At 38.8% G+C, this 23,392-nt stretch overlaps 1 protein-coding gene across 2 annotated transcripts in view; it reads right to left on the bottom strand.

Moving 5' to 3' along the window:
* Positions 1-3,130: 3,130 nt before the first annotated feature.
* lpgat1 (lysophosphatidylglycerol acyltransferase 1) overlaps positions 3,131-23,392 on the bottom strand; it is a 33,130-nt gene continuing 12,868 nt past the window's right edge. For both annotated transcript variants that reach the window (XM_039693186.2, XM_039693185.2), the window contains exons 3-8: positions 16,086-16,204; positions 15,866-15,961; positions 13,675-13,951; positions 12,183-12,309; positions 3,732-3,838; positions 3,131-3,624 (exon numbers count right to left, since the gene is read on the bottom strand). In XM_039693186.2, the coding sequence (XP_039549120.1) occupies positions 3,473-3,624; positions 3,732-3,838; positions 12,183-12,309; positions 13,675-13,951; positions 15,866-15,961; positions 16,086-16,204 (878 nt within the window). In that variant the 3' untranslated portion in view covers positions 3,131-3,472. The remainder of the gene's footprint in view (positions 3,625-3,731; positions 3,839-12,182; positions 12,310-13,674; positions 13,952-15,865; positions 15,962-16,085; positions 16,205-23,392) is intronic.

The following is a 23,392-nucleotide window of genomic DNA, read 5'->3' as shown; positions in this document are numbered from 1 at the left end:
CGAGACAGAGAGAAGACAACATCAGATCCTTTGAATAGATCCATAAGTAAAGCTGTTATGAATTATGAGTCTCAGGTGAGCGGTGATACATCTGTGCGCTTCAAATGTGATCTTTAAATGCGAAAGGACAGACATGAACGTCTCATCCGGAAACTCCCTTTTGATTTCAACATGACCCTTCACACTTTACCCGTTGCTTTAGAAATGAACAATCACTTCCTTATTCATTTCACGTGTAATATTGAGCACATGGCCATAAGCTATTTAACCAGGCATCACTAGAATCATCCCAGTATTAAAGTGATGCATATCCTATATGAATATGAAGAGACGGATCTGACTGGTTATTGGCACACATAAAAACCCGTGAAAAATCCCGTTCATAAAGTAGTTAAGTCAGGATGTCAGTTTTGGTGGACACTTCCAAATGTATCTGTACAGCTCTAGTGTAGCCTAAACATCCATTTATTTCAAGAAAAGCACTTGGGGGTGAAAGGACAAAATGGAAAGTTCCCCTTATAGAAAGTCTTTTAATTTTCATTCATTATTGTCAATACCTTTGTGAGATTTCAAGTTTGCAGAAAGTTTAATATTTCTGCATGTTTAAGACTACTGCTTGCTTCAGTCAACCTCCATAAATCGAGTTTTCAATAAAACATTACCAGAAACATAACAATTAGATATGATTGTGAGCAATTGGCGCTTTCAATGAACAGGGCACAACATTTTAGGTCAGAATTGTACAACTAAAATAACGTTTTTCTACCTCAGGATGTAAAATTAAAATGCTTCAACTTTTAGGTTAATTTTTTTTAACAAGGTTTTTACAAAGTCTGAAAATACAATACCCTTATTTTCTAGCAATACACATTAAATAAGCAAATATGTATGAAATCCAAGCTAAATCTGAGGTCAAAGGCTCTAAACAAAATTGAAATTCTGCATTGTGCAGATTTTAAAATAAAAAAAATAACTGAATAGAATTCAACAGACTGCGACTATTGAATTGACTGCATTGTTGATGTGTCGGGCGAACTAGCTTCATGATATGTCAATGTTAACATTACCCTCAGTGGATGGGATTTGTCCTTTGTATTTGAAACAACTAGTTGTTAGAATTTGAGTTGTTTTAGATGGTTGGTCCCTGACAAATTTGTACTCATTACAATGACAAATACATATTCTATTATCTCAATTCTATTCTATGAATCTGTTCTGAACACAAAGTGCAATACACACAAGCAACATTTGTTATAACCCCTAATTTGATGTAATTAATGATCCACGTTTTACTGAGCATGTTATTGTGAAGATCGACATTGACTGGTCAGAAGAGATGCGACTCTGCTGAACGCCTCAGATCAATAACACTCAGAGAAGAGCCCGTGTTTCACTGCTGCGCATGATTTTTATTCCAGCACAATTCATTTGTGTGTTGTAAAATGGCTGGGTAGCTAAGAAGAGAAAAACAGGAGTACAAAATGAAAATTATGGACCATTCTATTGTAATTTGGTTAGATCGCTAATATATAGAGAGATATCACACTTTTCTTTTTTTAAACATAAAACCATACAAAGTTACGTCTCCACCTGACGAAACGAGAAACCCCCAGACTGTGTGTGGGATCCTCGCGGGGTGACGTAAGCCTGCTCTGAATGCAGTCCGCATCAAACTTGGCTTTAGTCTTCTGGCTTCATACACATTTCAATCTGGCAAGCTATAGAAACAAAGTTCACTTTCACAGACGACATGGCTTCGGGTTAAGAGGGGCTGGGGATGACAGTTACGGTGCAATGTTTTCATCTACAAATGTCTAATTTGTACATCTAAGCATCGTTTTCTTTAAAACGCCACAACATGGGCATTTATTTTTGAGTACATTATTGCTGGACCTCACCCATATTCCATTGACACGTAGACAGACTCAAGCATGGCATTCCTCCCCATCGACACACACACACACACACACACACACACACAATTTCACACATGAAAAATGCAATTCTGTCTCAAGCTCGAGGAAAATGTTTCCAGTCTTCTCAAGATAGTCTAAAGCTAGTCTAAAATCTTTGCTGAATCTACGCCTCTCTGATCCCTTCTGTGTGGCAGCAGTTTTAAGACGGTTTCTTTTTGATGAGCAGAACGCGATCAACGGATGGCAGACGAGATGACGCTCAGATACTGAGAGCAAATGTAAAGCACCTGCCGGGACAGAAGCTCCTTTAACTGCCTTTCCCTCCAACATTCATGATATTTCAGAAGTAAAAACACAGAAAGCGACTCGGGCCGTTACAACTTGTTTTCAACTCCTTTCTGTACAAGATGAACCACAGAATGAGGGGGAAAAGGAACTATTAAACAGATATTTGCCAACACTCTGATATAACATGAAGCTACCAGGCATTATGTGCATCTAAAAAAAAAATTTGTAAAAAAACAAAAACAAAAAAAAAAACGGGCAGTCGCACACAATCACACAGGCAGGTTATGCTGTCACATTTACAGAAATGAGACCAATTGACTCAAAAAAAAAACAACAACAACAACAAATTAAAATCTTTTTTTTTTTTGGGACAATGAACAAACACAACAGTTCAGTCAGTAGAATGTCCGCCCCCGTTTGACCCTAAGATAAGCATATGGCTTAGTATTTGTAAAACGTTGGAGGGGAGGGGTATTAGTCCAATCGAATCGGTCGTGTGGCAGTCATGTGGTGCGCTTAGATGTGTCTGTATGGCGTTGATTGTGTAAAAGTCCCATAGAGGATGCAGTCTCCTTGTTTTATAGGTTCTAAAACAAGCGGTTTCGTCTTCGACGCGTTTTCCGAGACCGAATCCCCCTTTTGCCAGTGTAAACAGCACAATCGTTCCACCGTCAATACTGACAATACACATAGAAAAACGGCATCCAGTCAACATGAGACGAAACGAGGAAGAAGAAATCCGTCGGGGGAGGGGGGGGCGACGAGGATTCATAGTGCAATGAAGGCCAGAGGAGGCTCTTCCAAAGAGGACAGCAGTCTCTGAAAACTAATTTCAGTCATCCTGTTTGGGAGTTCACGATAAAAAGGGGGTGGAGCTCACATGGCAGGAAATGAGCGAAATGAGAGGACGTGACGGATCTATCTCTGGCTTATTCCTGAGCCTAATTTTGATTGTAAAAACAAAGAAAAACAAAACAAAACAATGAGGCGTGTCCACATGTGCATGAGTAAACAATTAGATGTGCATAATCTTCTCTCTGCATGTGAGCGCACATGTGTAAACATGTCAAACTGGTTTCTACGCAACTCTAAAAGGATAGACGCATGGGCGGCAGGGACTGGGTGGATGTGACTAAGGATGGGGACCGCGATCGGATACAGCAACTGGAGTCGTCCTGCGGGGTACATTCAACCATCCGGCAGAGGAGAATGGCATTCGGGGCTCTTTGTCTCCTCCCGACCTGCGCGCTTCGCTCTCCTCAGAGCGGTCAGAAGAACCAGCAGTAGATGTGATGTAGAATGCTGTACCACATGTAGCCCGAGGCGAAGGCAAACGTTTGGACTAAAAACAGCCAGGAGTTGTCGAGGGTCATGTTTCGGGAGAGCAATTCTTTTTGGCCGTCTGGTGGAGGGAAAGCTCCTGCGAGACGAAAGAAATGAAGGGTTTTAGTTGAAGGAAGTATATATATTATATAAAAAACACACATCTAGATCTGGCGAAACTAAATTCGATCTTTATCAAACTACCTGTCTTGTAGAAGTGAGCCAGAAGTTCCTCCTTTTCCACAAATCGCTGATATAGCCAGTCTGCCAGTGCTTCTGACTCTAGCGGGACGTCCTTTATAGGGTATGTCCTAAAAAAAAAAAAAAATGACAATTAAGAATTCATTATACAGGACTGAAATGGTTCAAAAACAAATGAAAACTGACCATTCAGGTCCATGCTGACAACTGGTCAATACAGCACATCTCAACATAAAACGATACATGTTAATAAATAACAAATCATAATAATTTAGTCTGAATCTCAAAAATGTAATGAAAATATTAATTAAAATGTAAAACTAATAATAAAAATATTAATATTGTTGTTTTAGATGAATTTTCTACTATTATTAATTCAATTTATTTGTATCGATTAATAATAATAATAATTTAGACTGCATTACAAATATCAATATTGTGGTTTGAGATTGTACTATATTTGCTATTATTAATAAATTATAATAATAAAGCCTTCATAATACTAATGTAAAATAAACTAACAGTTTACACATAATTTAATTAATTTAATATTAACAATAAATACTAATATTGCTGTTTTATATTGTATAATACTACATTAATCTTCCACAATTATTATTATCATCATTTAGGGACTACATATTTTTTTGCTCCCTATTACAAGATGACATTTGTTTATAGTAATGGAACATTAATAATTATTACAGTGAAGAACGTTAGAAAATGTCTTACTCAACAAAGTATGTGTACTTTTATTGCTGAATTAAAATGATGAGGAATTAAAATCTCCATGTATTCCGTGTTGCAAGTTTACTTGACCTCATACACAGATTTGAATATATTTTAGCCATGAAATTTGTAGTCTGAATCACAGCTCGTTTGTACGTTTGGATGCATAATTTGTGAATAATAATAATAAATTAGTTCTGACATGTTGAGTCTCTGTGCTTTTCAATTTTGCACTCCTGACCCAAACTTTTCCTGTTAGTCCATTATTTTTAAAAAGGGCAAAATGTGATGGGCTGAGAGTGAAGTTAGCAGGTTGAGTGCGCACACACACATAGACAGACAGAGATAAAGGGAGAGGTGCCGACTAAATGAGTAAAGTATAAAAAGCATTATACAAATTCTGAAAATTAAATTTGCAATAATGAACTCGTTTAGGGAGGCAATGAAGACATCTTAAGGGAGAAAATCTAACGAGCACGGAGCCCCATCTCAGTCTTCTTCAGATCTCCCAGCGTTAGCATGTGAAGTGGAGAGCTCAGCTCTTTGCGCTTCTGACAGGTCCAGCGTTTGTGCTGATGAGACGCTTCAACTAATGACAGCAGTTTTCTGCTGAAACACGGACAGCTGAGACGTAAAAACACACCACTGACTGCAAACGTGCACTAAATGTACACACCTCTTACAAAAAACAAACGCTACAGAGAGGATGTGACTGATTCGCAATAACAACACTGACCAGCTTCTGCTTCTCTCTCCGTTTCAGTAACCGTCAACTTCCCTAAATGACGGCATCAGTAAATAATTAAACAAATTCAGATGAGAATCTACATTAGGCTATGATACCATCACTACTCAGACCCTGTAAATCCAAACCACTTTTATTTTTTTTAACTGTTTCCTTGATTAACAGCATTCTTTTGCTTGCTTATCAAAAGGACATTAAAGTGAGTTAAAATGATTTTATTATGAGAGAAGAAAGATTTTTTGAAACTAGTACAAATGTAGGAAAATACAGAATATTATTTAAAACCGACACTGCAGAATGGTACGACTGCCCAGTCATACATTACATCTACGGTTTCTAAAATAAGGGCACACCTCAAAAGGAAAATATATACACTCACCTAAAGGATTATTAGGAACACCACACTCATACTGTGTTTGACCCCCTTTCGCCTTCAGAACTGCCATAATTCTACGTGGCATTGATTCAACAAGGTGCTGAAAGCATTCTTTAGAAATGTTGGCCCATATTGATAGGATAGCATCTTGCAGATGATGGAGATTTGTGGGATGCACATCCAGGGCACGAAGCTCCCGTTCCACCACATCCCAAAGATACTCTATTGGGTTGAGATCTGGTGACTGTGGGGGCCATTTTAGTACAGTGAATTTATTGTCATGTTCAAGAAACCAATTTGAAATGATTCGAGATGGTGCATTATCCTGCTGGAAGTAGCCATCAGAGGATGGGTACATGGTGGCCATAAAGGGATGGACATGGTCAGAAACAATGCTCAGGTAGGCCGTGGCATTTAAACAATGCCCAATTGGCACTAAGGGGCCTAAAGTGTGCCAAGAAAACATCCCCCACACCATTACACCACCACCACCAGCCTGCACAGTGGTAACAAGGCATGATGGATCCATGTTCCCATTCTGTTTACGCCAAATTCTTTTTGGTCGGGAAGTTCGGTCTGGACTCGATCCATTGAGGAGTAATTATGATCAGGCAAGAAATGAACGGGCCAATCAAATTGCCAGGGCGGGCTTTATGCGATGATGGACAGATGATCTGCAAGAACGTAATCATCACGTTATCAAAGAGCGCTTAACTGGTTTCCCTCAGAGATGACTGCAGCTGGAGAATTGAGATGTACAGATTCAGCTGTCTGTTGTAAAATAAATCGACAGCGCATTAATTTTAATAGACAAACAGAGAACTGCAATCAAGGCATTTGTCGATCGGAAAGATATTTTTGGCGTCCTTCCAACATGATTCGGGAAAAGTGTAACTTATCAGCTGGCTCTGACGATCGCTAAGAAGATGGGACGTAATGAAAAGCCTGTGGTCGTTGTGGTTTCTCCTTTGGTCGCACTCATGGAGAAGTATTTGACTGACTGAATTGTTTCTTGATGTTATTTAAGCTTTACTGTATATCTTTTTGTAACCTTTACTTATACTTTTATAATGGCTATTATTGATAAAACTGAAATAAGAGATAGTTTCGTCATTTTTTTATTTTATTACAAGATCATCTGTAATGTTGTTTACTGCAACATTTGTACCAATGCGATATCCTATGCAATACATTACATATTGCCTGGAATATGTTTAATATTTTTAAATTTAAACGAAAAGAGGCAGGGTTGTTTTATATTTAGTTTTGTTATAAATATAATAGGCTACATGCAGTGAATATAATCAATAGGCTATGCGTTGCCTGAACCACATTTGTGTGCTTTAGAATGTTTAAAATGTATTGAAATGAAATCGAAAAGAAGCAGAGTGGTGTTTAACATATTTCGTTTAATTGTTACCTAAAATGAACATACAGAGATAACCGGAGTCGCAGAGCCAGAGCGAGCTGAGTGCCGCTTTCAAGAACGCGCTGTTCCATTAACAGAATTACTGGACTCGCGTCCTAGGGATCATTCTCCTGAGTCGGACTTTGCGTTGGCTTCTTGGAAACGGCTAATGCCAGCGCTTGTTTCTAGTGACAAACATGCCGAGAAGCAAGAACAAGATCTGCTGTCTGTCATCCATTGTTGTTGTTTACTATGTCGAAAATGACGTCGATCGCTTCTTTCCAGCATACCACGCCTATCAAGGAAGGGTACTGTTGGCGGTGGAAACGCAAGCCTGATCATGGTGTACCCGACCTGTACTGTACCGTACCGTACCCCGATGCAAGTGTGTTGTGAAAGACACCCTCCATGCAAGAAACATGCAAGTTTCACAATGCGATTTCCCATCACCCCGCTTCACAACGTGCTGACGTTTACGTTAAGCGAACGCACATATGACAGTTGGGCAGAACTGATGGTTTATAGTTTGAAAAGCTTAAAATATTAGCACTCACACAAAACTATTGTTTGTGCTCATCTAAAGAAAGTCATAAATCTAGATTATTATGAGAATAAGTAAATGACGAAAGGTTGGGGAACCATGATCTTTTTTTTTTCAGGAATCATTGAATACTAAGTTTAAACTGGGGTGGTGATGGCGCAGTGGATAAGACACATGCCTTTGGTGTGAGAGACCCCGGGTTCGAATCCACTGTGAGACACCAATGTGTCCCTGAGCAAGACACTTAACCCCTAGTTGCTCCAGAGGCGTGCAACCTCTGACATTTATAGCAATTTTTAGTCGCTTCGGATAAAAGCGTCAGCTAAATGAATAAATGTAAATGTACAGTGATCAGCTGATGAATAAACTAGACTAAATGTAATATTTTAAATGATCGAAAATCAATGCAATTCAACTTCTATTACTATTACTCTATATTTCTATGATACTGAAAAAGACAATACAAACAGGACTCCGTTGTTATATAGGACAACACATTGTGTTTGTTCTAATTATTGTTTTCTGAATCTCTGGTACCACGAAAAATAATGTAGAAACAGACAAAGCTGTTTAACATAGGCTATTCTTCAAACATCACATATACTGTACATCCATCTATACATCTATAGCTTATCTTTCTTGTGACTTGTTTATCTCAATATACCACACACAAATCAATAGGTGTGGAGTAACAAGATCCTTTGGGACAAATTCCAGAAAATAACACAAGAGCACCGGAAACACAAGTCACCAGATAGCCAGAACCACCCGTAGGTCAGATCAGTGCATCACATTTTCCCCACTAGAAGAACATATAGCTCCAGAAAGACCAGTTTGGCACGTGCCATTACTAATGCATCCTACCAGCTTGTGTGTTCAGCTAATGGTTGAATAAGGCAGGATATACAGGCCAAATCCAGTCGTCACTTTACTTAATGCTTAATCCTGTTCTGTACACAAACAGTTCAGTCATTTACAGGAGCGACGAGCACATTCTACAACCAAATTAACTCCCGAATAATGCAGGTAGTGGCAACCGCATTTACAAAAATTAAATGAACTGAGCTGAATGACTAGTTGCTAAAGATGTATTTAAACGCATCAGAGATGTGTCTCTCTTCTGTGTGCAAGAATACAACAGGGAAAGTGGTATGAGTCTTGACTCATTATGGTTTAAATGTTGAGAGGGCAGGTCAAAAATTTGAACTACCCACAGTAATAAAAGTATTTATGATTGAAAAAAAAACAAATAGTCATGTTAAACAGTATACCAAGGTACCTCATGAAAATACGTATTGCACCGGAAAAAAAAAAAGGACCTAACCATTATTTCCAAGACAGTTCATGTAATCACACAATATGACGATAATGTGTTGCGGATTGCGTTACGTTCCCTTGAGGCTCCGCAAGTATTGCTTCAAATGGAGCATCTCCCCAAACCAATTAAACCTCTCTGTCTCTCAGAGATTTGTTAGAGGGGAATTTCAATGACTTTGAAGCACATGCGCTTTTCTCTGTGGTTACTGAGTTACTGCACAACTGTGTAATAATCAGTCCCTCCAGGATTTCACGATTTTTTTTTGTGATTTTTGCGATCAAAATGACTGATTTTGTGGTGGCAATTTCCAAAAATTTGTGAAAAAATGTGCGATTTATATATAACATTTACCATAATAGTATTCAGTCCTTCCAGAAAAACGCGGAGTTTTTTTGTGATTGTTGCGGGCAAAAATTGATTGATTACATGGCCCGTTTTCTTTAAAAATGCGATGGAATATACATTTATATTTATGCAATTTTATGCGATGAAATTGCAGGAATTTGCAAAAATTGAGGGAACTTGCAAAAATTGCGGTTTGATGAAAAAGAGAAAAAAAGTGATTCCCCCAACATCCTGTTCTCACTAGGCTAATGTAAGAGTCATTTCTTATTACTTCCTTTGATAAGCAAGCATACTACATCATAGAAAGTGCTGGGAATATTTAATTTCTCATCTTGTTTTATTTCAGACTGTAACGAGTGTAAATAAGGTGTGGCCCCTTTAAGAGCTGCGCGCTCCCTGTTGAACTCTCTGCAGTGTTATATGTGCGCCTCGAACAACCCATGTGTGCGGGTAATTTCTGTTTGATGCTACTTCTTTTATCTTATGTTGTTTATTAAGTAACGACGTGACGGTAGAACGTGTGACAGACAGTTAAACGAGTTAGATTTGTGAGATGTCAATCACCTCCGTGAGTCTGTCTGGCGTCGCGTAATTGCGTCACTTCATAACGTTCCCATGGAAACAGGGGGAAATGGCTGCTCTTGTGTGAAGCAAACGCAACATTTTTCAACTTTCTGCAAAGATACATGTGACTTTTTTGCAACGAAAATGCGAGGATTATGAAATTATGCAAACCCCGCATATTTTGCACGGAAATCGGCAATTTATGCGGCGAAAGTGCGGTGTATTTGAAAAAATGCGGCCCCTTTGGCTGATTTTGCATTGAATTCAGCGATCGCATAATCGCGTTTTTCTGGAGGGACTGAATAATAGTAGGCATAAATTCTGTTCACACAGTCTATCCAAGTGTTGATAATAATAATAATTTTAAGACAAACGTGACACAAAAAAGTTGGTTTTAACAAACAATATCCAAGGCAAACATTACCCATACTTATAAATAGAGTTTTTCACACTGCGGTGCCAAACTTGTACAGTGTGAAAAGATGCGGCGTTAAGCGGATTCGCATATAGCGCCTAAAACGCGTAGAAAACGCTGGGCGCGCCGCATTATCCTTTTTCCAAAGCGCTATGGCGGTAGCGCTCTAGTTGGTTCTTGTCACATGACCTAATGTGCGTTTAAGGCATTCTGAAAAGTTGAGATGTTTTTAATCGATGCGCTTGGAAAAAACGAGCGCGTCGCAACGCGACCGTGTCGCTTCCATTATGAGTGTGTATGCGAGTAGCCCTTAGAATGTTAGAAGCTTAGCAACAGAAAACCAATCGCGTACATATTTGCGTGCTTTAGACAGTCAAGGAAACACTTTGCATTGTTTATAAAAAGTAAATTCAGCATTTGAAAGGAAAAAAGACAAAAGCTGATAGAAAATGCGACAATTTGAGTGAAGAGACTGTTTCATTCTTACCTTTATAGTCCGAAATGTCCATTCAGTATAAACTCGATAGTACAGTCCGCAATACGAGGATGCGTAACGCTAGAGCTTTAATGTAGGTTGTGTGCTGCGTTGATCCAATCAAAGACACTTACACCACGAATATGAATGTTAACCCTGGATAAATTATGATGGTGATAAACCACTTTAGATTGAACACGTAATACGCATGTGCATGACGTCATCATCATCAGCGATTCGTGTTTTTGTCATTTACACAGAAACCCGTTTTCAAAAGTTTGCGTCTTCAGGCACCAAAATGCCGTTGTCGTGTAAACGAACGGTCAAAGCACATACGTAAGCAATGCGTCTGCGAGCGTCTTTGATGTGTTGTTGGCTCTTTCATACTAACAGATTGGCGTGCGTTCATCGCCCACTAATTCCTCGCGACTTGCATGCGCCGAGCTCAACGATTTGCAAATCGGGCTTAAAATCATGTAGTGTGAACTAGGCTTAAGAGTGGTTGCTAGGGGTGTTGTGTGAACTGTTGGGTGACACGGCTATAGCCCTGTTTTATCGTCAATAAAACTCAGTTAACCGTGTCGATGGAAAAGGGGTATCGGAGCATGAGACCGTAGTCTACGTTTTTGCTGAAATTTGACATAATTCTATATGCAGGAAAAACTGTATCTTCAGCAGGGAGTTCTTTATTGAAACACAAGCTCTTGGTAGCTGCGGTCATCAAGTCCAACTAAGGAAATTATACATCGCAGTTTATATAGATTTTAGGAGACAGTGCTCAGAAGTGGAGACAAAGCATCTGACCTGGGCAACGACCTTAGAGAAAACATGCAAATTACGTATCCAGTTATAGGAACCAGCCCCAGACTCTAGATTGTTACCAGTATTAATCCAATAAGTATAATTATTCAAAGAAGGGGACAGGAGTTCCAAGAGCCATTAAAGACAAAGGGTGAGATTCTCAGTAATCTGACTCATTTGATTTACAATTAAGGGTTAGGACTGGAAGAGGACTGGCAGGAACCTCTTGCTAAAATCGTTGCTTAACCGAATCATCCCTCTGTATTTAGCATTTAAGGTAAAGATGATGACAAAGTACTTCCTCTTAGTTTTTCATGTGATGTTAAGCAAAACATAGGATCAGTAGATCTTAAACCGATTCTTAAATTTATAATCCCAGTTACCAAGATAAAGAGTGGTCTGTTCAAGGGTTATCAGGCTAATGGTACTACTCCTTTCATTGTGTAGAACGAACTTTAGTCATTTTTTAACTGAACAGTCAAATGTCAGTGTGTTCACACATGCATTCGACACAGATTATATTTAACATCGTGTTCCACTTTGTCCCAACCAGGCATGATGTTTCCAAGTAATTTAGCTGTCAACAATGAAAGCAAAAGTGTTGCACAACCACCACAATTACAGCCACTCAGAACATATTTAAGGTTTGGAATCCAGCAAAGTGTCAGGGAGATTTTGGACCTTTGAGACCGTTTATCGCCATATACGTTTAAAGAATATTATCTTATATTTCTTACCTGTAGTGTACATGTGTGACTGTTGGATCTCTGTAACCAAAAATCCATGTCTGAATGTCCATGGGTCTTGCATTAGGGTAGGCTATGGTCATGTCTATTACCCACTGTAGTCCTTTAGCTTTGGTAGCTGAAGGTGGGGAAAAAAAGAGACAATTCACATCAAGAAGGAAATTAAAAAGCATTTACTTTTCCCATCCAAACACAACTGCAGAATTTCAGTCTGACTTACAAAAAACCCCTCATTTGGCTTCAGAAGGCTTTTAAATGGAAAATAATAATTTGTTTAATGGAAAATACTGCAATACATTTTTTGTGTTCAACAGAACAATGAAAGTCATATGAGATTGTAATGACATATGGGTGAAAAAAAAATAATTTGGGTTGGTACTATTCGAGAGGCTACCAGCACAGAGCTTAACAGGTTTGATAGTCATTGTACCAAATCACAATCCCACCATATCACAATTGTGTTTAAGCAAGCACCTCAAGGTTATTACAATTAGGGCTGCAACGATTAGTCGACAACGTCGACAATAAGAAATTGTCGACAAATATCTTTGTTGTAGAGTAGTCGTTTGATCTCACGTGACCTAATATAAGGGCGTGCAATATCGCGATTTGACCGCTACGGTGCTTTGGCGCTAGAGTGCAATGCAGCCCTACAAATGCAAGTGCGGTAAAAGAAAAAAACAGAGTGCAAACGAATCCGAACTAGCAAGGATTGGAAAAGTTTTACAAAACTTAAAACCAACAATGCTGTCATGTGCAATACATGCAAGGCAGACCTTGCTTTTCACAGGAGCACCACATGCATGTTGGAGCACTTAAAGAGGAAACATCCTGGCAAAAGAGGAGCCGTGAGAGTTCTCTGAACGCATCTCTTTTATATCATGCAATACTATTAATAGTAATAATATCATCAATAATAATATAATTACAGTAATGTGATGATTTATTTTGCATAGATAGCACTATGTTATATCATGATTGTAAATGGTTTTAAATAGATTGCGTAGCCTTAAAAAAAACAGTTTAATAATGTGGCTCATGGGTTCAAGTCTGTATATGCGCCACTTCCGGTATTGTGGCAGTAACTCGACACAGGTAAATTGCAATCGAGGATTTCTTTTTTAGATCGAGTACTCGACTTTAATCGAGGAATCGTTACAACCGTAGAATGAACACAATCATATTAAGTGGCGTTGTCATACCAGCCATTAGAATCTGCTTATTTAGTGTGAAATGTACGAGAATTGGGGAAAATCTGATACAATGTGACATTCCACTATAACTGCTGCATTTACATAATGTCATCAATTACGCCAATGTGTCATTTTGGCCCTAACAGGTTGGCCCATAATACAGATGACAAATGACAAACTGATATTTGGTAATTTATACTCAGGTCATGGGGAATATAGTGGAAGAGCCATATCCACTTAACTTTAAAATGAATAAAATAAGGTTATGGATAAGATATTGTGTTTCTTACTTTGAACTGGTGGACTTCCTTCTGTTCCCAAGATGCCGTTTTCCTGCTGGGGTCCTAAGGTCTTCAGGATAATCTGTGTGGCCCCCAGCCGTGGCAGTGTTACGTGAGTCAAGTAGGGCAAGTCATTCTTTTTGGCAAAGGATTGGCTTGTCTCTCGTCTCTTTCTCAGGAAACCGCCCTCAGGAAACAGCACAATCCACTTCCTGTCTCTGCTGTAGTAATACTTGTCTAGGTGATCCTTCAGGTAAATTAGCTGCTTTTCTCGATATGCTTTGCCCTGTTGGTAATACACAAGACTTGTCAATTTTGACTAAATTTCCCCGTGCACTAACAGCCATTTAGTTTGTTAGCCCCACTACTTCAACAAATGTATAGAGAGTGCAGACAAAAGACCTAGCTAGGGTTGTCAGATATTGATAGACAACAGTGTTAATAAAGGAACCGTATTCAAATGCAGTTGAATCAGAAACTGCTACGATTGACAGTGATAACCAACAGACAAGTCAAAACGGTAAAACATTTTTTTCTAAAGTACCTAATTCAACAGTTTTTGCTGTGGTGCTGAATTTGGTACAGAGAGCCGCACATTTTTTCTGGTATTGGTAAAGACTACTAAAAATTTGGTACCATGACAACCCTAGAACCAACTAGGGTTATTTTATCGATTAGTCGACAAATCTAACGACTAATTGGACGACTAATTTAAAGAATATTTTTCTGCTGCTCAATTAATAAAAAAAACAAATGGATCTCAAATAAATACTAGCATACTGAATCATGATACTATAAGCTGGCTAACGTTAGTCTAATGTTAGGTATTTGAACACCGTCATTACAACTACAATCGCCAAAAACGTGTTATTGAAATATTTTTTGCAAACATTTAGCAACATAGAGAATGTTTAAATACTAATATCAGCTGAGGAGGGAAACGGAGGCGGAGTGAGTGGTGCTATCAGAGGCTGCTGCTGCTGCTGGAGATGATTCGGGTGAGGTCTGTGCACCTTAGCCATTGCACACCGAGTCCGAAATTCGCATCCGAAATTTTCGCACGTTAAAAAAAAAGTTCGACCTAACGTTATGTCAGTCACGCTTGCACACCGCCTCCGAAACTTTAGTCCGTCATAAAATTAATCGGATCGGGTTTGATTTTCTGCGTTTTTCGCATCCAGAGCCAGCATTTTGAGAGGTCTTTTGACAATTCAGAGCCGGGGGGAGCAGGTTTGGTGGTCAGATTCAGACTCAATGCAGAGCAGAGGGCACAGATATGATAGCAAATAAATAACGTCAGCGGCCATGGCACTGAATGAGCAATTGTTTTTATAGTTCAAAAGGCCAAACAGTTCAAGTTATTATGCGAGTTAACTTGAGTCAGAATGTACATGAGCAAAGTTGAATTTTTGAATTTGTCATCCATCACCGTGACATCAAGTGGACTTTTAAAGCTGAAATAATGAGTGGATAAAGCTTGGAATAACGAGAGAAATAACATGGATAGAAATTTCTTGTCGGTGGATTGTAATGCATCACAGTCAGTCAGGTAACATTACAAGGAAGTTAGATAACAGCTACTAAAATTAGGACAAAAAGTAAAAAAAAGACAAAAAAAAATATATTTTTCTCAACTTGTGTGAAATAATATGTGACAATCTGTTCCAGTCGGGATTGTGTCTTCCAGTTTTCAAATAATAGACGGGTCCAGGTTGGGTCCGGGCAGTACATTTATGGCATTTCTCGGATCTGCACGGGTCCGAGTCCAACTTTTGAAATAATAGACGGGTCTGGGTCGGTTCGGTGTAGCACTTTACGGGTCTCTTCCAGTACGGGGATGAACGACTTCAAGCCGAATCTATCCGAGCTTGTACGTCTCACCACACCGGCACCCAGTTTGCGCTCTAAATTGTCTACATTTTTTTTTTTGTTAAGGGTTTACTGTATGCGATTCATTTAATAAAAAGCACTTCTAGTTGTCTTCGTCCTCTATTCTGCAATGGTTCGGTCTCCCACATATGTGTGTGTGTGGCAAGCTGTACTGCAAGGAACATGCAAAAAATAAATAAAATGAAGTGTCGACGCAAAAATATGACATCAACGTGATTTCGACGCACCGCTACAGCACTAATATCAACTTTATCCATGTCCATTTATGCTACAAAACATCCATATTAACTTTTAAGGGAACAGGTCTTACCTGCCTGATGAAGAAATCCCCATGAATCAGGGACACAACCCCAAAATTTGTATACTTAAAAACATGGTCCATCAACCACATCATCTTTCGTACAACCTAGATAAGAACATTATAATTAGTTTTGCTGCCTGATTAAAATCTGGAACATTTTCATTGCGACAAACTTTAAATATAAGGTTTGAGCAGAACAGTACCTAGGCCTAAAGCGAAGTCTGCTTACCGTGCCCTTGTCCTGCAAGCACATCATTAGGGTGCACACGTCTCCTGTGGCTTGGTGGTTGACTATGACCATGGCTTCATCTTCAGTCATTGGTCTCACATCATCACCCCATTCTGTCACTAAAAATACCACACAAAAAAAAAAAAAAACAGACACATTACTCAGATTGTTACTGAAAAAGAATATCTAAAATATTCATACACGGTATTGATATGCACAAACTAATCAAAGGTTTGTGGTCAGTTCGATTTTTTATTTATTTTTTTGTTAATGTTTTGAAACAAGTCTTTTATACTCGCCAATAGAGTAGCACTATTAATCATTAAATGATCTTGATGTAAACACCCACAATCTCATTTCTAAATGCCAGTGATTTGGCTATATCTATTATTAAACCTTTGACAAAAATCACATCGAAACATATAAAACATTTAAATCTGAGTTTGTGCTGCAGCAGACCCAGAGAAAACGGTTAAGGCTATCTATGGAAACAGCTTCACAAACACTAACGTATTATTTACATGTCACAAATATTGACATCACTGGAGTACTGGGATGTTTATAGTTCGGATATAAACACTGATGTCTACGGAAAGGATCAGAATGGAGTAAATCGTGGTTTAATTATCATCCATGTTGAAAACAGTTGTGCTGCTTAATATTTTTATGGAAATAGTGATAGTTTTTCCAGGATTCTTTGAGCAAAAATTCAAAAGAACAGAATTCACTTAAAATTAGTAAAAAAAAAAAAAAAAACATGTGCTGACAAAAAAAAAAAAACTTGTATTGACCACCCCAAACTTGTTTACAAATTATATAAAATATATATTTTAATTTTCACATTTATTTATTTATATTATTTAATCATATGTACAATAAACTTTAATTTAAAAAATGTGTTTATTGTAGCGTATAATAGCCTATAAATCCCAAAAAATAAGCAAACGTCACATTATAAAAGGAAAGCTATAAGTTAATGAAGACACAAGATGCACTTTGTCAATGTGTTCCTCTCCTCCACTACAGTTTTGTACTATGCCCTCAGCGGCGGGTTTAAAACAACCCTAAGAAGAGCAGGAAACCCAGCGGATCTCTCTGAGAGGTCACGCTGAGTCTTGGCACGGCTGACACTCTCTATATCAAAGATCACACACAAAATAAGTCATTACAGCGGCTCCACCGTATCAAGCTCAGGGGTTGAGGACACCTGACACGACAAGTTACGGGGCACCCATGTTTGCATAAAAGATACAACCAGACCTTCTATCAACACATAAAGAGTATTTACTTACAGAGCTCGGGACATGCAGGCTGGTACTATTTCACACAGGGACATTGTGCATCACAAAACACTTCTAAGAATGATTTCACACACTGTCTACAAGGAAACCAGATACCAAAAAAAAAGAAAAAGAAAAAAAAAACACTACATTTTTTCTGTTTTTAAATTGCTTTTGATTTTCACAGATGACTGATTTGAGCCGTGTTTTGACCAAGCGGGAACATAATCTGAAAGCCTACCCGGAAGTGCGAAAAACTGCAATACATCGAAAATCCGCTACAGACAGGGTTCCCAAAAGGGAGCAAATCTAAAATGTCCGTTTTCACAGCATAAATGCATGTTTTTACAGGTTGGTCCCATGGACTTTTATTGTATTTTTCGATAGGTTCCGAGTGCCTGACAACTGTGAGGCGGGTGATTTTTTTTCTAACTCCTTAAGTTTAGAATTTAAGTATTTAAATGCGTTTGCTTTTAACCACAAGGGCGTGGTTAACTTTGATTGAAAGCTTGATTAACCGCTGATAACGGGCTGCGCAGAGTGTAATTCCTGAAATTTGATGTCTCGGCCATGATCTGACAACACGCCTCTGGTACCCTTTCTGAACATTTGTATTGAAATATCATACATAACATGGGTTGCTAAACTGCACCAACCGACACTGTAGGAGGACTTCGCTCCATTTTTTCCCATAAGTGACATTCCACTACTATTTCAAGTAGTTAGCACTATTTGTTTGTGGGCAGTAGCACTGCAAAAGTTAGCATTAAATCGCCTCAGATAAGTTAACGTCCGAGGTAACGTTAGGGGACAGGTGGGGTTTTGGTGGGCTAATACAATGCTAAATCATAAATCAGATGAACAATAACATACTGATGTCCAGCAATCGATTTAAATAGTACAATATGTTTAATTTGTCCTTTAATGAGATCTTATATGTCGTTGTTGAAGAGAATTTTCACGTGAAGAAATGCATAAATCTGACAATTACATACAATTACAACTGCTTGGCTGAAGAGGCGGGTCCACCGGCCAGCTCAGTCTCAGACAAAGCCCGCCCTTTTACCCATATATGGATTGCCCAGAAAGTGGGTGGGATTAGGATTTCACAGGATTTTCAAAAGATGGCGCCGACCCAGACCCCCCCTAAACGGCCTCAAAACCGTTATCAGGGCTTATATAATTGTAGTGATATTATTTATAATAATTATATTTTGTGAATTTTTAATTGTTTTGTTTTTAGTGTTATAGACCATTTTGCAAGATGTAAACAACACTGGTCCACAAACACTTCCTGTTTCGGTTTGTAACCGTTTTCTTTCACATGTAAAGAAAACATCTTAAAGATGTTTGTTTAACTTTTTGATTCAGTTTTATATGTTCTGTTGGTTGTATTTTATCCCAGCTTTTATGTAGTGTTAAAAAAACTGAAACACGAAGTGCTTCTGGACCAGTGTTGTTTACATCTTGCAAAATGGTCTATTAGTGAAACAAAAATAGGCACACAATGCTCCCAAAAATATTTACTTCTTTTTTATAGAAAAAAACAACAACAACAACAACAAAACATTCAGTTCAGTTGGACAACGGACACTACAAATATAAACTGAAGTTGAGGGGTGGATGATTTCCTGACCATCATGACTCACTGTTGCTAAATAAAATGATTTCACTTTCCTGAAGTGTTTAAGGTTTCAAAGTCACAAGATTGTCACTATTTTACAACATCATGTCATCCAATGAGAGAAATGAAGACATTGTGCTTTCCATTAGACAACATTGTCTGGCATTTATTAACGCTTACAACTTCAAGCCAACAGTGATTACACCAACAAGCCGCTTGTCACTTCCACAAGACACAGCAAATGTACTTTAGTAGCAAAGCTTGGACCTTAGACAGATCACACGAGCCGCATCATCAGGCCGAGGGTCGGATTAAGAGTTCAGAGGCCCCTGGGCACAATGTCTTGTAGGCCCCCTCTTAATGATCTACTGTTCCTCTAGGGAGGTTCGGGGGCATGCTCCCCCGCAAGAACATTTTGTACATTTTAAGGTTAAATGCATCAATCTCGTGCTCTTTGAAAGATCAAAATTAAGAGCTTCAACCCATGAACTGCTTGTTGAACAAAGAAAACACATTAATTTGTACCAGGACAATAAACAGGATTTGCACCAGGACTATAAACATGGAGTTTTAGGATCCCAAACAATTATTATAATAATGTAATAATGATTTATATTATTATTCCTATGACGTAAAATCCATATAGCCTATAAATGTACTAGTATATAAATGAAAATGAATATTTCAAAAGTATATTTTAGTCTACATTACACTATAATATAGGAAAATTTAAATACTTTTGTCCTTATTTCTTCACTTGCAAGAAATAAACCCTTGAGCTTGTATTTAGGAGAAAAGACCATCCTGATCGCGTGAGAACAGTGCACACTTTTCTTTAAATCACCCAGCACTGATGCCTATTATTCTTAAAGTCTTGTGCTGTTTTAATAAATGCAAAAAGCCATGTCATGGTTTCGATTTTAGTTCATTGGCAAAATAACACGATACAGACCTATGTCAGGTTAAACATTTTACATCTCATATGTGTTGGGAAAAGGGAGAAGAGACTTCGGCAAATGGCGGATTCAAACTCGGGTCCGAGCGCTGCGGATCAAAAGCTAATTCACGCGCTTAGCGCGTTACTACCTACGCCACTTTAGCTGTGACGTGATCGGTGTCTTTTTTCATAAAAAGACAGGCACTTAAGGCCAATTTATACATCTGCGTAGGGTGCGTGCAGTAGGTACGGCGTAGCATACGCACAGACGCGTCCCATACCGCGTACCCTTCGCCATCGCCTGACGCGCACCTCTTCAAAAATGTAACTACACGTCGCGACGACGTGGACCGCAAGATCCGTGATTGGTCGGCTTGGTAGCATCGCATTTCCTCCTACGCATTTCCGCACGTACCTTCTCACGCATTTCCACCACTGTCTATGATTTCCACACGTACCATCTCCTCCGATGTCTTCTCTCATTTCTGCCTTTCAGTTTTAGTAATTTCACTAAAGTGAACTGTTTTTCCACCTCAATAAGCTCCAACTCCAACATGATCAGCTCTCTTTTAGTCGCTATTGCTTGTAGTAACCTAGCCGTGAGGAATCTAAACACAGTGGAACATTAAAACCCTCCGCCGCCAACTAGCGTACATTACGGCGTACCCTCGACTGTTATCAAACAGTCCCTCGCGGCCTCGAAACACTACCAGCCCACCGGGGAAACTCCCGACTCTCCCGATTGCCATTCTGCCGCTGGTGCCCAGGGGCCCACGACATCTAAGGCATCAAGTGCCCAGTTGGCCCAATGGTTAATCCGGCCCTGATCAGGCCCCTCATAATCTAATTTGCAACCAGTTAGTACAAGACCCGGATGAACACAGACAAAACAACGTCATTGCTGTGCAGTCTATTCAACAAAGCGGGGGGATGTGATGATCCGGTTTGACTGCAATTATCTCACATCAGCAAAACACCTTTGATGCAAATCTGTATTTCTCAGAACAATATAAAACATCCTGCCTGTTTGTTTTTTGCATGTAATACAAGAGCTTGGTCATAGAGATGGGGAAAACTCACGCAAACACAATGCAAAGAGCATTTCTTTCCTATTAACTTTGGAATCATCAATAGTGTACGGAAAATAGGACAGAACAAAAGGGGAAAAAAATCATTTGGACAAAAATTAAAATGCAGAGAGAGAACTTCAGTTTTATAATGTGGGCACCAGCACAGCTCATTGCTTGAACTGGTAGATGTGAATCGTGCCGCTGCTCATTTGCATCAAGCTGCTCAACTCGGTCACATCACCAACAGTCACTGTCACTCATGTCACTAGAAATTGGTAACTCTCATTGACAATAAATGACTTTAGGTTGTTTTGTCGCTGCTAATCATTATGTGAATGCCACATCAAGGAACAGAGAACTGCACATTCTGTCATTATTTACTGAACACAGAACACAACTTTGACCAGGGCTTCTCAACTCTGGCCGTTGAAGTCCACTTTCCTGCAGAATTCAGCTCCAATTAAGGGTCTCTGATCAGGGTTTTTGGGGCCGATCACCATTTACTGAACACTAGAAGCAGTATTGGCCGATACTGATCACCGAAATAAACAAAACTACATGAGAATTAGACGGTTTCAAATAGATTTCTCTCTTTAGAGAGAATTTCTCTCTTCTTACGCATGGATTATATAATCAGAATGTTTTTATTTTATTTTATGGGCTATATGCACGCATAAATTCCGCATTTGATGTAAGGATGCTCGTCCATTTCCGGTTGTGTAGATTAAAGCTGAGGAAAACCGGAGAAAACGGGATTATGGCAGAGTCTTCAATATTTACTGTCCTCCCGTCTTTGAAACGAAACGTACATACGTTTAGATGTAATTTTATATATAGTTATGTTTATTTAATATAATTTTAAAAAGAAGCATAAACACAACGAGGGGTGTCTGTTTTATCCGTTTTTGTGACTAACGTTTCATTAGTATAACCATGGAGTATAAAATTCAATATAAATTCTCGGTATTGCATTGGACTCTATGATCGGCGGAAGTTATCGAGCATCCTTAATCCTTCACCGGAAATAACGCCGTGCATAGAGCCCTTTTTTTTTTTTCAATTTGAATTGGCTTGTTTAAAAGTAGACGAGTCAAGCTTTCTATGGATATATTTCTCATGTCTGTGAGGCAAATAGCCCATACGCTGAGTTTCAACAAAGACATAGTAACGACAAAGCATCCGGTTTGTTTCCTTTATTTTACAAAAGCACAAAGTTGTGTTGAGTATTTCCACTGTTATCAGGAAAAAGTAATTGCACCGGCTAATACTTTAGCATCCACACAAACATTTTGATATGCGGCCAATAGTGGCGCACATTTATCTAGGTTAACATTAGAGAGAGTGGCCAAGTTACTTGCATGTTTCAAATGATAAGCCATATTTGAAGTTCATGGACAATAGGCAAAAGTTTGGATTCCTGCCCGACACATTGTAAGGACCCTCCTTTAAAGATCTGGCCCTCTCTACAATTTTGGTTGACTAAGCCTCTTCTCACCGACTTAGGATTTAGTCGACCATTAGGGGGCAGGCCTAGAAAATGGACCTTGAGGGCCAGGTTGAGAACCCCTGCACTAGACTGATGAGCTTGACAGGTTGGTGTCTTCTGCAGCATCTCACATATAAAGCGTTCGAAAAATGTGATGCTCCAGTTAAAAGAAGATCAACTTAAAAAAAATCTCCAGACTATGCGTTTATCATTCTAGTTCCCATGCGCCTCTTTAAATGCAAACCAGCGTTCTGTGCGAACACCCCCTAACAATGTAATCCATTTTTTTGTGGAACACAAAAGGAGAACTGGATCGTGAACTCGGTTACCCCTTTTCCACCAAAAAAGAACGGGTTCGGAACTGGTGCTGGTTCGAAGTTGGTTCAACTTGCGAACCTTCTCAGAACCTGGTGTGTGAATTGTGTTAAAAAACATGTTGCATATCTTCTCTAAAAAGTGTTGCAACAATTCAGCTGACAAACCACATTTCAATGAACGAAAAAACCTATCCAGGTGATTACACGTTTTCTGTATTGACGCAAATCTTGCGCAATGTCCTAAACTGCCGAGAAAATCAAACAAGCGTGCCGTGGCTAGACCGCCACTAATGACACATCTCATTTTAACCTTTCACTTTAATGAATAGTTAAAACAACATTTGTTAAAATATTATAATGTTATTTTTTTTTTACATCTATGCTGATTATGAAAATTGAACAGCATGAGTAAGATGCGCAGAATATCGGAAGAATTTAAGCGAATTTTGTTTTGTATAAATTGAATCTTATTTTTAATCATTTTTTCATCAACCAATTCCCTGGATATAATAAATAAGAAGCAAGTATAGCAGACAATATGATCATGATATGGAGGCGCGGGGCACGATTGCATTGCACAACTGGAGCATATC

The sequence above is a fragment of the Pimephales promelas genome, chromosome 13 (genome assembly GCF_988280905.1).
Source record: "Pimephales promelas chromosome 13, fPimPro1.hap1.1, whole genome shotgun sequence".
Classification (NCBI taxonomy): domain Eukaryota; kingdom Metazoa; phylum Chordata; class Actinopteri; order Cypriniformes; family Leuciscidae; genus Pimephales; species Pimephales promelas.
This window is presented reverse-complemented; position numbering and strand designations above follow the sequence as displayed.